This window comes from Cavia porcellus, unplaced genomic scaffold, assembly GCF_034190915.1.
Source record: "Cavia porcellus strain 051 isolate PalLab524CR breed Dunkin Hartley unplaced genomic scaffold, mCavPor4.1 scaffold_11, whole genome shotgun sequence".
In the NCBI taxonomy this organism is placed as follows: Eukaryota; Metazoa; Chordata; class Mammalia; order Rodentia; family Caviidae; genus Cavia; species Cavia porcellus.
In genome coordinates this window covers 11,372,804-11,391,024 of record NW_026947494.1, presented here as the reverse complement: position 1 = coordinate 11,391,024, position 18,221 = coordinate 11,372,804, and the positions used below count along the sequence as shown (strand labels likewise).

General features: G+C 42.2%; 1 protein-coding gene across 8 annotated transcripts in view; it reads right to left on the bottom strand.

Moving 5' to 3' along the window:
- Trio (trio Rho guanine nucleotide exchange factor) overlaps positions 1–18,221 on the bottom strand; it is a 308,383-nt gene that overhangs the window by 82,082 nt on the left and 208,080 nt on the right. For all 8 annotated transcript variants that reach the window (XR_010050401.1, XM_063257985.1, XM_063257983.1 and 5 more), the window contains 11 exons: positions 16,963–17,085; positions 11,607–11,801; positions 11,398–11,513; positions 10,665–10,731; positions 9,996–10,105; positions 8,306–8,375; positions 7,492–7,581; positions 5,953–6,045; positions 3,612–3,723; positions 2,365–2,555; positions 141–242 (listed from right to left, as the gene is read on the bottom strand). Coding sequence is in view for 7 of the 8 variants with exons in the window: in XM_063257985.1 (XP_063114055.1) it covers positions 141–242; positions 2,365–2,555; positions 3,612–3,723; positions 5,953–6,045; positions 7,492–7,581; positions 8,306–8,375; positions 9,996–10,105; positions 10,665–10,731; positions 11,398–11,513; positions 11,607–11,801; positions 16,963–17,085 (1,269 nt within the window). In the remaining variant the exon portion in view is untranslated. The remainder of the gene's footprint in view (positions 1–140; positions 243–2,364; positions 2,556–3,611; positions 3,724–5,952; positions 6,046–7,491; positions 7,582–8,305; positions 8,376–9,995; positions 10,106–10,664; positions 10,732–11,397; positions 11,514–11,606; positions 11,802–16,962; positions 17,086–18,221) is intronic.

Sequence of the window (18,221 nt, the reverse complement as noted above, 5' to 3'; positions counted from 1 at the left end):
CCCCACATAACCACACACACACACACACACACACACACACACACACACACACACACACCTGCATTTTTCAACAAGAAAAACTACACGTAGTGGCAATAAACTTCTTACACAGCCCAGCCCCCCACTTTAAAAAAACATACCTTAAGGACAATTTTATTATCTGAGGTTGGTGTTCTCCCCACCCATAGTGCAAATTTGCAAGGATCTCCTTCAACATGTTCTGTGACACCCAACTCTGAGGTCTAGATAAAAGACAATTATATGATTAGGTGACAGAAAAATTCTGACAGGATGCAGAACAAGGAAGATGGTTTTTCGTTATTTGATGTCATGCCAGATTATTAGAACCAACTTCTTTGCAGTAATAGGTAACCTCAGATTTCCTTGTAGTGAAACAAGGAAAGTTTGTTCTTAAACCACATGTAATTATTTTCTTCTTTCTTCTTCTTGGTATCTACTAGGAATCCCAATGCAAGTCAAGAAGCAGAACATCCAGAGGAATGAAACCAAAAGATCTGAAAGGCTTACTGTATACATCTAGAAAATGAAGAGCTAACTATTTCCAATTTAACCACCAACAAGGTGAATCTTTGCTAGCTCCAAAAAGGCTGCTGCCATGAATTTTCGGCATTAATGACACAACAAAGAAGGCAATGTTTTAACCTGTTAGCTATTTTCCATGATTTAAAAAAATCAATAGCAATAGCATCTAGTATTATCACCAATAACTTTATGGGCTAAGAGACGGAGTCCTTCTCTGTGATACACGCATAACACAGAGGAGGGCAGCTCAGGGCGGACAATTCCCTTCAGCCCCTCCTCCACACACTGCTCCCCTGACGCAGCCTTCCTCCTGCAAAGGGAGCATTCATCATCTTCCTCTCTGAAGGTAGCCTCTATGGGAATCTTAACTTTTAAAAGATGTATTAAGTGACGCTGGATCAGCTTCGAAACAGACTAGCGTGCTCTCTAAGGGCAGATGAAACCCAGCTAGTGAAATTAGTGGCCAGCAATGCTGCATTTTTGCTTTCTAGTCGGAATGTGACCTAAAATGATGTAAGGAAACGTGTGACCCAAAGATAACCTTGAGCAGGATGTCAGCCAATGAAACTGGCATGACAACTATTAGTTGAAACTTGCAAATTTTATATTAAGGTAATTTCTATACTTAGGAGCATTTTTAATTTTAGGAATTTGATTATTACACAGATACCATACAAATGTTTAATGTGTAGGTTGTATAAATCCCAAATCATCCAATGTTTAGAAGAAATCTGCAACTGAGCAACCCAATTTGTGGGCAGTTTTTATCCTTCTGCAGATAGTGACTTCCCCTGGGTCCCTCTCACGCTTCTCTTCATCTGACCCTGCCCAGCACTTCTGTGTGGACAGCCTAGGAGTCTGCCCCTCCGGAAGATGGACATGCAGGGAACCTGGAGGACGGCCCTGACGTCAGGTGTTTCTGAGTGGACTGAGGTTTTATAGAAGCCAGATGGGATGGTCAGTGGTACCAGGTACATTTCTCTCACCTGAATGATGCTGGCAGCTTGGTAAGCATGAAAATGCACTACCGCATCTGCCAGTCACTCAGCTGTGCTATCTCTACACGGATGGGGTTGCCGCAGTTTCAAACTTTGCTTTTGCTTATACATACTTTCTCTAATAATGCTGTATTTAAGAAACCCTGCATACATTTTTACATTTACTTCTGATAGATTTGTTTTTAATAAAAAGATCAAATTTCATCATTTAGAACCTACAGTAAAGCCAGGTGCAATGGTGCACTCCTATAATCCCAGCACCTAGGGAGGCTGAGGCAAGAGCTTCAGGACTGACAAGTTTGAGTTCCCCCTGGGCAATTTAGTGAGAGGCTGTCTCAGAAATTAAAAAAAAATTTTTTTCAAGGGGCTAAACATGTATCTCAGTAGTAGAGCACTTCTGGGTTGAATCCTTATACCAAAAAAATCCACAAAAACAAAAACAAAAATACTCAACAGTGAGCCACCCAATAAAGTCGCCTGAATATATCCCAATGTCTATGGGCTAAAAGCCAACTATAGTGATATAAGAATTTAGTTAAGACACACAGGGTACGATTTAAATTCACTTTGAAAATGTTTTCTTGTTCTGCAGTTACACACTGTTTATTCATTAAAAACAAGTTTCCTGCATATGAAACTCCACTCTGCCCCCTAGTGGACTCAGGAGGAAGAGAATTTCACTACAGATGAAAATACAATTCAGACACATTCAAAATAGTTTAAGAGGTTAAACCAAGGGCAACAAATGATGGTTTTTCTCCACCTACAAAAAGATTGCAATTGTGCTGTTTGTGAACTTAAAATTCTCAATGCCTATACTTACAAACAATTTGCTTTTGTAAAGGTACTTGCTTCTCCCACTGGAATCTTTTACTTCTTTACTAAATACTAAGGACATTTCAAAAAGGAAGAGATGCCGTTCTCGACCCTTTCGAATTAAAGTTTTGGGGTCCCACACTTGGAAGGACTCTTGCAGGATGAGCTCCCCCTGAGATTCAATGTTTTCGTCAAAACCTGTAACATGACAAGAGCAAGCAAATTAATTTAAAAGAAAATTACAATAAATTTTAAAAAGTGACATACAAGAAAGTATTTCAATGTTGGTAAAATGCTCATTAATTAGGCATCAAATGGTTTACCATTTGATTCTTGGAACCTAGTCTCTGAATTGACGACAAAGGATACAGTATTCTTCCTAAGCACCACTTTCTATGTCTTTTCCCTTGTTTGAAACAAACAAGTAAATAAATCAGTGCTTCCTTGTGGCCTTGGTCTTTGAGTTCAATCACGCTCAGCTGGAACTTGCACCACAGGAAACCTGGTTTTGGCCCCTGCCCCTCATCCCCAATCTGAACTCATGCATTCCTCCTCAGAATCATCTCCTTCACCGGAAATAACTCCTGCACTGCTCACATTTCACACTCAGTCTTGATACCCTTTGCTGCCTCAGCCTGAACATCTTTCCTAGGTCTCTGCTCAGGTCCCAAGGCTTTCCTCAAGACGCTGTCTGGCCTTGGCTCGTGAGCACCCCACGGCCACCCATCCTCTGTGAGTCTCGAACACTCTGCATGTGAGTCTGCCTTACTCTGGCCATGCACAGCCTTCATAACTGTTCATCTGGTTGTGGAAGTGGCCACCAGGCCTTAGAAAGTGGACTCTGGAGCAGAGGCTGCTCACTGCTTCCCATTTTCACTCTCTTCTCCTCCCCAGCAGAAGCTGCCTCTCAACCACTGCAAATAGCACTCTTTCCCCCAGCCCTCTCTGCAGCAGGAGCAGCTAGCGAGGAAGGCACCAGGTATACTGGCAGGTGTTCCCCCTCCACCTTCCATCTCCACTTCTTCCTAGATGCAATGTCAGTGTGGTCTTGAAACATCCTGGGCCTGGCCACACAGAACAACACAGAGCAGAGAGAGAAATAAATAAGCAGAACACAGCCTTAATTCCTTGAGGATGTCCCGAAGAGCTGCCCAACTCTTACGGTTTACATTAAAGAAAGACAAACTGGTCTACATAACAGCAGAAAGTAGAAGTCATACAGATGCAAGTCAGGGCAGTGGAGAGTCCTGTTACCTTCCAGCATGCTGAGGTGCATGGCGTCATTGGCTCGCTTTGGCACACTGAGCATCACCTCCAGGCCATCTTTAATCTCCCCCTTCCCTTCCTCGCAGCACGTGAGCAGCTCCTGCAGAAGACCAATATTGTGAGCGAGGAAGGACCACAAAATGTGCTGCCAACAATAAGAATCTATGAAAACTCATGGTCCTCAAGACAAAAGCAGACTGGTTAACTGGACATATAATCTCATTGAAAGCAAATGGATGCCATCAAATCAGGATATCAGAGTGAGGCAGATATGGTCATTCTTCACATGAAATTAGTAGACCTGGTAACTATCCAGCATCAAAAACATTAAGTGAGATGCAATTGGTATAATAATACATAATCAGCTACTGATTATAGCTGGTGGCCATGCCATAGCCCAACTGTTACGCTGATCACACAATCCTAGCATGGTTCTGCACTCTGGTGCCATCAAGGCAGTGCCCACTCAGTCCGCCAGAACACTGCAATAGCCAGGGTAACACATGAGCACCGCCCATCACAGAACTCTCCTGTGTGTGCAGGGTGGCAGCGCTCTGGTGAGGCAATCGCATGGCCCTAGGGAGACCTGTGTATGCATGTGTAGCTCAGCCCCTCTTAGAGGAACACAGGGCGAATGGCAGCAGAAAGAGTAAGTCTACATTATCATGGGCTCTGAGGTCTTTCTTACTGTGGTGTTAGTGACTACGATCAGTTAAGACATAGTGACAACAGGTTTTCATCCTGGTAATCAACAGATGAGAGACAGGATGACTGGTCAGCTTTGGCCCCAGGCTGGACAGTTTAGAGTAACTCACTTATCTGACAAGCACCTCTACTCATGACCAGATGATGTTTACCCAAAACTAAGCAGCTCAGCAAAAACTGCTGTAAAAATGCAAAGTGCTGAGACTACCTTCACTGGTAGCAAATACTGCTTGCTGGGGAGCTTCCCGCAGCTCCTTACTGATGCCCTGAAGGACCTCTGAGCAGAATGAGGTAAGGTTTATAAACTGAGGCACCAGCTTAGTAAAGGCACAGGTTAAAAAAAAACCAAAAAAACCTTACATCCTGAGGACACTAAAGGGTAAACTGCAGAATCAGAAAGCAAAGGGAAAATTTGAATATAAACAAACTAGCTTCCTGACTTTTTACTTCATGCTCACAGGAAATATGTATGTACTTCTGCAGTCATGGTCATAAAATTCCTCACTGACACTTGAACATAAACGCACAGAAGAGGGGCTGGGACTGTGGCTCACTGTGAAAGCACTTGCCTGGCATACACAAGGGATAGAAGGATAAAAGTATTTTCCAGGTAGAAAAGTCTAATGATGATAATATCATGTGCACAAAAGGATGCAGCTAATTCAAACTGTTTATAGATTTTTTTTCTTAAGAAAAAAAAGAAGGGTTTCAGGCACTCAACTATATCTTCTGCATTTCTTTTACATTTAGAAATATACTATAACCTTTTTTAGTACCTAGGATAGCATCTGGGATAAAGTAGGATCATAAAATATTGTTACTGGGGTTAATGCATTGGTTTCACATTCTAATGCTTAATTTCCCAGTTAAGGAAATGGCACTGTAAACATTACCAGACATAAGCTGTAAATTATTTTTATATCATCAATAAAATGTGTACTGATGACACACAATGCATTTTGTGACAACTCATACCACAAATTCTAGGTTTTCCTTACCTTTGTATCGTCAAAACCAATCACTGGTAGATTTTTTTCAAGTGTGAGTTTAGTTATACTCATGTATAACCAACAAAAAGCAGAGGTCAGTTTGGCTCAAATACCTATGATTTGTATGAACCTGCCCATAAGTGCATGTGATAAACTACGAGCAGTAATAGAAAGGGAACAGTGTGTGAGAGGCTTCCTTGTAGACTTAGCAGAAAATCTGGTCACTGGCCAGAGCTGGGTTCAAAGCCAAATCTAGAGAGCAGGTACTGGTAGTCACTCTGGTACCTATTGGGCCTCCCAGGGTCATCTTCACACCTGCAGACCAGCATAGGTAAATCACAACACAGCACTGGCTACGGGATCACGAGACAACAGCTTCTCACTGGTATTGCATCTCATGTTAGAGGCCAGGGCCAGTCAGTGCAGGATAGGTACAAAGTCAAAGAATACACTAATTTTAGTGCCGCATAGAGAAACTGGGCAGGACAAGAAATGCCAAAGAATAGGACTATTAAATTAACTTGCAAAGTATTATTTCAAAAAAAATCAAGGTATTATATATACAAAAGAAAATGGTCAAGATAGTAATGCATCAATTTGTGACATTTTTCAGGTTAACGATTCTTCATACGTACTTTTAAAAGGAGTTGGTACTTCGTTATTCGCTGAACTGGTTTAATAAGGTAGGAAGAGATGGAATTGGCTAAACCATGCCGCTGTTGTATCTCCTGTATTTAGAGAAACAAAATAGAATCTCATTACAGACATACACAATTCAAACATGGCTATAATACCACATTCATTTTCCAAATGACAAACAAATGTTCAATCCTACTGCCAGAATAACATCCTGTTTCTTAAAAGGTGATTAGACTATCTAAAAAAAGACAACTTCTTGACATTTTGCTTAGGACTGGATGAGGGCAGAGAACCTTGTAATTGTGTCATCTGCACAGACAGAGCTTCTGCTGTTCAGATTTCTCCCCGTCTGTGCTGTCAACACCAGTGACAGAGCTGAGAGCTACAGGACACCTGGTGAGTGGTCAGCAGCGCTGGCTTACACAGAGAAGTTTAGCTAAAGGCCGAGATGTTCTGGAGAATGCAGGGAGTTACATCAGAAAATAACTTGAAGAAATACATGTTGAAGGCTGTGGTATCTATCAGGCCAGCGCAGCTTCCTTTATTCTTAGAGACACATTTTAGGCTAAAAAATATTTAAATGGCTTTGATTCCAGACATTAAATGTGCCACACACTGCTTAGGCTTTAAATAACTCAAGTCTGCAGGTAGCTACAGTGCTGGGTTTCATCTAATGTGGAGGATGAAGGTTTGTGCGATGTAGTAAAAAACAAGGTAGCAGTAGGCTGGCAGGAGTTTCATGTATTCAAGTCAGTGACATGTAATCACCACTCCATCACAGCAACTAAAACAGGGTCACCTATGGTTAGGTCTTACCTCAAAGATCCAAACTAAGATTTATTTTATTTCTCAGACTTTCACTTAAAAAGGTACAAGTCTGAGGACAGCAAAGTCCAATGTCCTCTTAGCTTCAAACACAAAAGTATACAGACCAGTCCAAAATACTTCATCATAAGTCAAAATGTATTAGGTACCCATTTGACTAAACCCAAAGGTATTTTATACATCACAAGGCTGCCTGTGCTTTTGTACAACTTCCCTGCAATGCGTTTCAAAAAATGGAGGACCTGAACCAATGCTCACTGAATGAGAATGTAGTGTTTAACTTCCTAACTGAGCCTCAATTGTAACAGCGCTAAAATTTTATAGGTGGATCACTTTTGGAAATTTATAACATATTAAAATAGAAGACATAATTAAAAGATTCAGAGCTATTTTTGTTTTACAGAGGAAAGTTTATTTTACATTTATACCTTCTATGTATAATATTATTTGTAAAAATCCATTGTTGCATATAAATATCACATACATATATATACACAAACATGTTTTAAATCAATTTCTTGCAGATAGGGGGCATCTAATACTTACATAGGATTTATTAAAAGCAGAAAAAAAACTACAAAAATATTGTAATATAATATGATAAAAAATATTGTATAACGATTAGGTACAATTACAAGTAGTGTTGTATTTTATGTATACTAAGTGCAAATTGGAAATTTTCACAGCTTCTTTAATAATCTATTACTTACATCAAAATAGGACCCTGCATGTTCCAGTATCAGCTGAGTAGAATCAGGCTTGTTTTTACAGTATGTGACATACATCTGGAACTTGTCTGCCTACAGCAAAACACAACAACAACAAAAAACACATTATCTCGCTCAGACCCAAACACATCACAGTGTGATAGTCTTTAATACAGGAAAGAAGCTATGTGGATAAAAAGTGTACGCCTTAACTAAAAGAAATCTGCCAGGCATGTTTGCGCCCACCTGCAATCCCAGCACAGACTGATTTTAAGTTCGAGCCCTGCTGAGGCAACCTTATAAAATCCTGTCTTACAAAAACAAGGAGTGAAGATGTAGATCAGAGTGCCCTTGTCTTCAATCCCCAGTAGTCATATCTCCTATATTTAAGGAGAAAAATAAAAAGGAAAAAGAAAAGGAAAAGGGAAGAAAAGAAACCCTTAAAACCCTTTCCTGTGGCCAGTCAGGCCTGGGCGCCTTCCTCTCCTCCCTCCCCAAGGAAGTCTGGGCAGACTCTGCAGGTCACCTTCCCCCTGGATTGGACCAGGCTCCATTCCCCTAGGCAGGATGGGATTTCATCCCTGGACGAATCCACTGGGTTAACCATAAGCTAGCACACTGGCTGTTCTATTTCAAACTATCACTACTGCCAATAAGCAAACTTCTTCACTGACAACGCAGTGGTTGCAGATAAGTTTGCTGCTCTCTCTATGTAAAGGTAACAGCAGAAGATGGAGACAGAAAAAACAGCTTCCCTTCCGTTGCCTTCAGTGCCACCACCCGACCGTGGGAGACCAAGCGGCTGAGTTTTCATTACCCAGGTGACAAAGCAATGTCCAACATCCTCTGGCAACTGTTCATATTTTTCCAGCTCCTTTAGGAAGATGCTGTAGAGAATAAAAACATTATCATGCTATTAAAGGGGTTTAAAGACATTTCACTAAAGAGATATGCCAGAAATGAAAAAACTGTGTGCCCTCTCGATCAGGAGAACAAGTCTGTAGCTTTTAACTAGGGTACGTTAGTTTTTCAAAACAGTTAATCCACCTAGCCTTCAATCAGAACTCAAACCCAGCAGCTTACTTCTGGGAAGACGTCAGCATTTGGTACGAAAGGATTGGATTTAGGGATGGAAACGTGCAATCAGAGAACTCATCTGCATTTCTGCACCTTCAGCTGAGGGGCGGGGAGGGCTGAGCAGGCCGAGTTGTGGGCCAGCGCTGGCGAGTACTGGCTACTGACCATGCAGACCCTACTGAAGGGAATGGGGCGTCTGGCTGCTTTCTCTAAATCTTTAAAATAAAACCACACAAATGTTGAGGTAGTTTTTTAAATTCAGTGTAGAACATCATGGATGCATTAATGGGAATGGCAACAAATTTGGAGATAAATTCGGGCAGTTAGATATTTTTAATAATATTAATTCTTCCAATCTATGAATATGAACTATGTTTTCATTTACTTTCATCCTGTTAGATTTTTTTCCATCAGTGGTTTATATTTTCATAGAGATCTTTCACCTTTTTAGTTAAATTTATTCCTAGGGTGCTTTTATTGGTATAGAAAATGAAACTCAGACATAAAAAGGCATAAAATCTTATTTTTGATCACAGGGGCGGACCTGGAAGAAATTATGTTAAATGATGTAAGTCAGGCCCAGAAAGATAAATACTGCATGAAGTCACTTGCTAGTGGAATCCAACAAAGTCGATCTCACACAAGTTCAGAACAGAGCAGTGGGTACAGAGACTGAGAACAGTAGGAGGGAGGGAAGGCAGAGAGAGGTCAGTCAATGGATACCACGCTATCATTTGATAGGAAGAGTAAGTTCTGGTATTCCAGGGAACAACAAGGTGAATATAATTAACAATTACGCATTAAATATCTCAAAATAGAAGATAGCAATTTGAATATATTCACCAAAAAGAAAAGGTAAAAGTTTAAGGTGATGGGTATGTAACATACTGTAAGAGTTAACTACTCTTCAATGTATCCATGAATGAAAGCTTTGCACTCATAAATATGTACAAATACTGTGCATGAATAAAGAGTTAGTCACAAGCTTCTTGACAGAGCTTTATGCTGGCCAGACCACACCTGCTCCTTTCTCAGCTTCCCTTCCCCTCCTGTCATGAATGACCCAACAAATAGCAGCAGCCTACAGCCCCAGGCAGAGCTGTTCTTTCCTCTAGCCCTAAGAAGTAACCTAGAGAAGCTGGGATACTTAAGCATTTCACGTATTCATTTCATGTATGTATGTTATACATACATCGCAGAATTAATCATAATTCCGAGATGTATATATAACTATACAGTTCAGTCTGTATGAAGGAGTCATTAGAATGTTAGTCTATCTAGAGAAAGACTGACAAGTTTCATGCAAATTTCAACAACAACAACAAAAAAAAAATCACCAAAACATGCATAGTTCAATCATTTCTTGTGAGGAAACTTTAGAACAACACTCAGATGCAAAAGTAACCACTTTCAAAGACAAAGCCACTCACTTATTATGGAACTCATAGATTTCCTGCATGTTTCCGAAGATAATGAGTTCTTTGTTTACAATGCCAGGTGGGATCTCCTCTACGCCACTGGTCATTTCCCACAAGTAGGTCTGCCCAGGAAGGAAACACAAATCAATGCCAGAATATCAAAATCAGCTATTCCTGACACTCTGAGTACAGGCTCAGAGTTAACGTGTAAATTAATGCACATCTAAGAACAGAACCTTTCACAGAACATGAGAAACTCTTCTTTAAAAAAAGCTCTTCAGTTGCTATTAACAGGTGACAGGACTGCTTATGCTTTTCAGCCCTAAACTTATTCCCTGCTTATTTTAAAATTAACTTATTCCACAAGGTACAGCAAATATTCATCATGACACTCCAGAGGATCAGCTGCCTCATAATTATAGGTAAACCTGTCTGAAGCTGCTGTGAAATTCTGCACAAAGAGAGTGCCACCCAGGCCATCATGTGATGAGCAGAATGAGTGGATTAGTGCTGTGTCATCTCTGTGATGAGCAGTAAACACACCTAGAACTGCATAGACGAGCAGGAACATGACTCAAAATCTGCCACTATTCTAAGAACCACCAGCAGGTAGGAATAAAAGAGCACGTTAAATTCAATCCAAATGGACAAGTTAAAGAGAGAAGAGAAAAACTTACTTACATCCATACACTCCCGGAGGTCTCTTACATAAGCCTTTTCAGTCTGAATCAGCTCGGCCATTATGAACCTTGGAGTAAGACAGAGCAGCTTAGTCCACAGCCAGGAAGCTCCCTCGCTCTGCTGTCTGCCTTTGTGGAGACAGCACGTGAGGCGGTTCTAAAAGTACTGGGACTAAGATCATGGCTTTGGAAAATAAAGCAAGAAGGGACACTCACTAGTACCCAGTCACTAATTCTAACGGGAAAAACAAGGGTTTTGAAGGTATCTTATTGAGGTGCCGAGAGGTCAGGGCTTCTCACCTCAGTACCTGGCACCTGGGTGGTGCCTCGGTGTGGTGAGGCTATGGGGTGCTCACCAGCTTCCCTGGCCTCCCTGCTGGATGCCAACTGTTACCCCACCCACTATGACAATCCCAGTCTCCCCTACCTTGGTCGCATGTCCCTGATGGACAAAGGCGCCTCTAGGTAGTGAATCCTTACTGAGTCTTGTTCACTGACTGGTCATCTTCTAAACACACTGTATTAGTTTCCCCCAGAAAAGGGAGGCACAGGGACAAACAGCAGACTGAGCAGGGACGAAGGGACAGTCTGCCCAGCAGGGTATGTGCTGAACTGCTAGCCAGACTCGGAGCAGCTAGGAGTTGCCTGCGATGTACCCACAGAAGCCAGTGTGCGCAGACCGCACTTCCTCCACTTTCTAAGTGAACTCTGAGAAGTTTTTAGCACTGGCTTACTCTTTCCTGCGGGCAGACTTCCGCTTCTCTTCATTGAGTTCATGAGCAGCATCACGAAGCTTCACCTCTGACCCGGGGATACTGGCCGGGATGATATCAAGCTGAAGACTTTTACTCTGTGGAACGAGTCAATGAAGCCAGTTAATCCCACCAGCAAAGAGGACAAGGGGAAGAAGACCATAACATTTTCAGTCTACAAAACAATTCACCGATTTGTTGGAATCTGAAGAAATCCCCAGGGCTTTCTCCAAAGAGGTCCTGTACTTCTCCATCCGCAGAGAGAAATCTCTGTACCTCTTATCCACTGCAGTGACACATTTTTTAATCTCTGCTGCATGGGCATGTCCTTTTTCACAAAAGCCATCAGCCAGCTGTATCAATAGCTTCACTCTCTCTTTGGTTTGCTGCAAAAAACAACAGGAAAGAATTGTGAAGCAAATGAACTCAACTGTCAAAAACCCAAAACACAGAGGCGGTGAGGGAGGAAATGGCTGGAGACAGAAGCTTAGACCACAGCTCTGAGCTCAACCAATCCGTCTCCCTGAGCCCAGAATGGCTCTTTCTTCAGTTCTTCCACGAAGAGTGGCACTTTTATGACTATCCGTCAACAATGTCTTCATCTGTGCCTGCCTGGCAAGTGCAAGGTCCTGAGTTCAACTGCCGGCACCAACACCAAAACAAAACTAAACTAAACTAAACTAAAACAACATTTTCATCTGGTAGGGGCTTATTAGTAAAAACTGGTAGACTGAATGAACGAATGAAAACTCACTCAGGATCGTCTCTTTACAATTCTGTTACTCTCTTCCTTTGAATACTGAATGTATGTTTCAAAGTAATCATTCAAAAACAGTTCTCTGCTTTACACACACTTAATTCAAAGTGCTCACTTAGACCTATGGCTCTTTGAGGGCCAGCAGACAAATGACTTTTTGGTTTTCCTGAAGCATGTGGAACAAAGGCTGCCTGCCCGAGGAGACACACAACCAAATCCCCAAGGAAGCTCCTTCACAGAGCATGCAGTTCTTTATTCAAGTTTCAGGAGACACTACTCAGGAAAATTCACTGCTCAGGAAGTTATCTCCATAAAGGTAGTTTTTACTTTGTCCCTGTTGGAGAATACTCTCTCACACAAGGTTATTTCATTTTATATGTCCACAGAAAAGATCTCTGACCAAGTAACATGTAATTTACTTTTCATAAAGTTAATAGTAATAAATAAAAAACTTGAGATTTTGTATTTAGCTGATTTCTCAGCACAACTTTGTGGTCATGCCCATTTCCCTGACTATCATTACTAGGTTCCCTGCATTTTCAAAGAAGTTAGTTACTCTCCTGTCATGGAACCTTCTTTTCTCAGCCAGGCTTTAGCTGGAATTATTTATGATGATTATTCAGAAAACAAGCTTCAAAAAGACCTAAAAGTAACAAGGTCAGAGTTCACAATCCAAATGAACCGTCTTAGTTTGTGAAGTGAAAGCCTTGAGCCAGCACCCCTGTGCACCCTGTCAGGTCAGCTGTCAGACTGCACAGCGATACCCGGTGGGGGGCCTATTCCCAGGTTCCCTGCTTCGGCTCCCCTTCTCCTTGCTGGGGTTTCTTCCCTGCACTGCTGTTCCCCTGGCTACCTCCAGGGCTCAGTCACATCTCTGCTCAGATAAAGGCCACCTTCCCAACAGGGCCTCCCCGACCACCTAAAAACTGCACCTTGCTCCTGCCAGGACTGCCCTTCAGATGCTGCATGTGGTCTTCTAACAGAAGGTGTAATTTATTCATTTGTTAAAGAGTATTGCTTGTCACACTCCATGAAAATGTCACCTCCAGAGGCCAAATATATTTGCTTGTTTTCTTTACTAATGTCACTTCCACTGTCACAAAAGCCACCTGTGGTAGATGGTCTAAGTTATACCGATGTATAAGGGGTTAAGAAAGCTATTTGGTATTTTCAGTGATGAGGACTCAGAAGTAACTATTTGGTACTGGGAATCGAACTTAGGACCTAGTGCTTGCCAGTCAGGTACTTATGCAGCTGAGCTAAATCCCAGGCTCTGGAAGTGATGCTTTAAAAGAAAGCCAATGTAGCTGGCTGGCATTACAACAGAAAACAAAACACCAGAAAGCCAAAAGAAGACTTTTGTATATGTAGAATGCACATCACAAAAACATACCAGCTGTAGCCATGTCGTGTCAATAGGCTGATGTTACTTACATTAAAATAGATAAAACATAAAAGATTTTCTGAAAGCACAACTGGTGCAAGTCTTCAATGCATAAACTTCATTTAAAGAACAAAAAGATGCTAATGTAATAGTCAAAGGATTGTCAGAGAGGACTTTCCTGACCCCTCTGTTAAAAGACTGTTGCCTTTCCTTTTCCAAAGGCTTTCTTCTCTACTACTTTACATGTGGCTGTTTGTTATCCATTTAACACGTTATTGCTGTTTGTCTAAGCAGACTGTGCAGTCCATGAGCTAAGCACTCAGTAGTTCCTGCACACAGGAGTGATCCAGTACAGCACATATTACAGCTTGGCTTCAATGCTCGGAGACTACAGAGATGGTGTGTATACATGTGCTTTTCTCCTTCACAGTTTTGTATAGATGCTTGCATACAATAAGCAGTGCTGCACACCAAGCTTTTAACTTCATAAATCTTGCTTAGTTTTCCCTATCATAACAAAAGTAGCACCCTAGTTAGAGTGCATCATATTTCACTGTATGGATGCTAAATTATTCCTGACCACAGCAACGTTGTGAGAAAGAAGCCTGCTTGTGTATGATGTCACCTGTGTCTAAGCATATGGCCTGGAACACACATTTAGAGGTGGAACTGTAGAGGTAGCCTCAAGTTTGTGTGGTGGAGGAAGATGCTGCCAGAGGGCAGACCTGGTTCTCACTGGGCCTTGTCAACAGCATACAACCCAGTTTTTTAGCTCTGCAATTCTCCTGGGTTAAAAATAAAACTCGGTGTAGCTTTTATTTGTTTTTATTATAAGTAAAGTCGACAATCTCATGTCTTTAGAGGTCATTTGTAGCCAGGCAGGGTGGCATACACCTGTCATCTCAGCACTTGAGAGGCTGAGGCAGGAGGATTGCTCTGAGTTGGAGGCCTGGGCTACATAAGTAAGTTCAAGACCAGCCTGAACTACTCAGTGAGACCCTGTCCCTAACCTTCCTCCCCAAAAAAGCCATTTGCAATTCTCTTTCTGTGACTGTCTTTAACAGCATCTTTTGTCCATTTTCTTGGTTATTTTCCCTTATTGATTTGTAAAAGATCTTTACTACTGGGAAACTGGTTCTTTGTTACATGAGCTGCTCCAGATCTTTTCTTTCTGCCCAATCACTCTCTGCATGCAATGGACTCTCCTGTAGAAGTTTTGAATGTTTTTTGTGCAGATTTAATTTATCAATCTTTTCTTATATGAGTATGATTTTGTTTCATTTAGACAAACTTCCCTGTACAAGGATACATATTTTTAAAAATTCTATTTTACATAATACTCTTAGGTTCTCATTGCTGGCCTTCTATTGTTAACTCAGAGACAGTTACCAAAGTAGATTTTAATTTACAAAGCATATAAATTATATAACCAAATGACCTCCTTGGCAGACATAATCAATGAATGGAGAAAATGAAAGCAAACTGAATTCTTAAGTCTCCTCGCTCCAGACAGCTTTGGTTAATCATCACGTTCTTGGGATCAGAAACCTGGGAAGGATACAAAGTTGGCGGCTGTGGGCACTTTTGAACAAGGCAAAGGATGTCGGGCAAGTACTAATTAGGATCAAAGAGACCATGCGAAAAGAAGACTGCAAAGTTCTAAATGATCTAGTAAGACATTAGATTTCAAATTGCAGCGTGCATGGAAACCCTGGGGTGAGCTGTCAAATGTGCCTTCTAGGCCTCATTCCTGGACAGCCTATGTCACTGTTTGGGGTGCAGACAGAAAGCCATTTTTGCCTAAATACCCAGCACCTGGATGCAGAAGGTGCCTGTATGATACCTGGAGAAGTTACTAGGAGTCACAAAGGAATCGTTAGGTCTTATTTAAGATAATGGTGAGAGAATTTTGTTTAGCCTTTTAGCTTTATGTTCACTGATGCTAAAAATGTTGTAAGACTAATTTTAACAACTGGATTAGAAGACAGTTGTGTCAGGACTAAGATTCTCTATAGGATAAAAAAAAAAAAAAAAAAAAAAAGGTGTCTTCGAAGACACTAACACAGGATGAAAAGCGAGAGAAGCTTTGTTCTAACGTGGAACCCAAAAGACATCTCCATACACAAAGCAGGTGCTCCCTGAGTCAGAGAGGCTGGCAGAAACCAGTGAAAACAAATGAACTCATGGCTTGGGCCAGGAGTGCAGAGGGCAGTGTCAACAGCAGGAGGAGTCAGAAATGGCTACAGAAAGCCTAAAACTGTACACATTAACACAATACAAAGTAGCTGTGCCACTCTAAGGGCTTTCAAAATTCCTCTGTGATAGGTTTTCAAAGCCAGGTGAAGGGCCAAGGGAGATGATCATTTGAGTTATTGTATAAGAACACTGCTTTTTAACCAAAATAATACTATTTACTTGATAACTTCTTTTCCACTCTTAAATCTGACTTCTCAGCTTCTTTTAAAAACTCAAGTCTATCATCAAATATTAGAGGCACTTCTGGAATATTTCACAGACTAAGTACCTAAATGTTGAAAAACAACAACAACAGAAACAAAGCGTCACCCTAAGAGAACCTCTTGGAGGGAGCTGGGGGGAGTGGCGGGGGAGGAGGAGTCCGAGGAACAAGGTGCTATGTACCCGGTTCCCGTGGTGAAGGCATTGATTGTGTGTTGCAAACTTGCTAACAAAAAAAGGTAAGAATAAAACCCAAAGAATCTCAAAACTGTTTTGAGGTAAACAGAGTCAGCTCCGTAGTTACTCATTTGGGGAAACACTCATGGCAATGTGTACTCTTGTTTCTTTGAAAAAAATTTTTTAAAAATTTCTATTTATTCACATACATGCCATAGAGAAGTGATTTGACTTATTAGAGACAAGTGAGAGAGACCAAATCTTGCAGACCCTGGAAGCGCAACCAGTGGACACGGACATGCACTGCCAGATGGAAGGGCATTCAGGACAGGAGCAGCACGGTGGGCGAGGCTACTACAGCCCTCTCACCAGCTGAAGACCAGGGGGACCCGCCCACGGGATGCACACCACAGACTGTTTCTAAAAAGCAGGAAGCACTCAAAACAGCCTGGAGAGAAAATCCAAGAGAAAGAGAAAAGGACCAACGAGAGGGGAGAGATGGAAAGCAGAGTGCAGAAATCAGAGTCAGAGGACACGGATGCTGCACACAGAGGGAGGACGACGACGACGACGACGACGACCGAAGGGCAGAAGGTGGGACAGGAGAGCCACCTTGCCTGAGCACACGCGGGCTGACACCTGCGCACCAGACCTGCTTCCCTGGGTCCCAGGGTGTCTCTGAAGGATGTCCCTGAGGAACAGTGAGCGCTCCACCAGGAGAAAGCCCAGCAGACACGCAGGCCTCCGCACAGGAGCCCACACCCCCGCTCACCTTTGCCGTGATCTGAAACTCCTCGTGTTCTTTGAGCAGCTCTTGGGTGTGCTGTATGCTGGACCCTGTAGAGGTATGTGTGGAAAGGTAGAACTCCCCGTTGTCATGGATCCATTCTAAAGCCTAGGGAAGGAAGAATGCAAAATGTTTGAGAGAGAACTCCAAATTTCTGAGTATCTCTTGTATACAAGCCAAAGCTGGCAGGTGTCAAGAAATATTCCCTTGGATAGAGACACATTTCTGAAGGAGTTATTACAATTTCAAAGTAAAAAAAAGGGGGGGGGGCACTGGAAAAAGTAACATTTTCTGGCAACAAAGAAAGTTCTTAAGTTTCTTATAACCATGAACAAAGGCATAACAACAGTACAGTAAAAGTGGCCACCACCAAGCCCTTTTGTAAGAAGGAGAAGTTGTAGGTAAAGGGTAGTCTGAGAGTCTTAAGCTAAACTCCCAGATACTCCTGTCGCTAAAACCTGAGAGCCCCCCTGGGTGTTTTAGCTTAGAAAAGAACCTCAAACCTTTGAGAGTTCTTAGAAAAGAACTCAAACCTCCACCTCTGGCCTTTCTTCCTGCACACCCCATGTCCTCCTGGAGCACTCGGGCTTGCAGCTCCTATTTGCTTTTAGGGGGTGTCTTGCAGAAGACCCCTCCACTTCATGAACAAACCCTCCACTGTGGGGCACCAGCAGAGACGTGATGCAGCTGCTCTCCCACAGGACAGACATCACGATACCCCAAGGGAAGGGGTCGGTGCAATGAGAGCTCTGTTGCACATTTGCTTATGGTTGTAGAGGGGAGCTTATTCTATGCAGGATCCAAAGGAACATCAGACTTACAGAAACGTACTCCTACCTACAAAAGCCCTGCTAGGAAAGCAGTATAAAGATGCAGAAGTGCTTCTAGCTGCCATTGGTAGCTCAGCTGTCCATGGTAATTTGCTGGCTTGCTACAGAAACACCGCTGTCATCATTACATCACCACAGTGGTGGCATCTCCACCACACTAAATGAGAAGGACCTCAACACAAGGATGTGCCGCTTCTGAGCGGGGCATTCACATCCATCATGTCCAAGTACAGCTACCCATCTTGGACATAATATTAACACTGGTATGAAAGAGGCCACGTCCATCGGTTTATTCAGAGTTCCTGATCTCTCCATTCATGCAGCAAACAGGCCTGGATACATATCATAGAGCCAGACAGCATGAGGTTCCCGGGGGTGAGAGAAATCTGGGCTGTAATCCCGTGGACTAGAAAG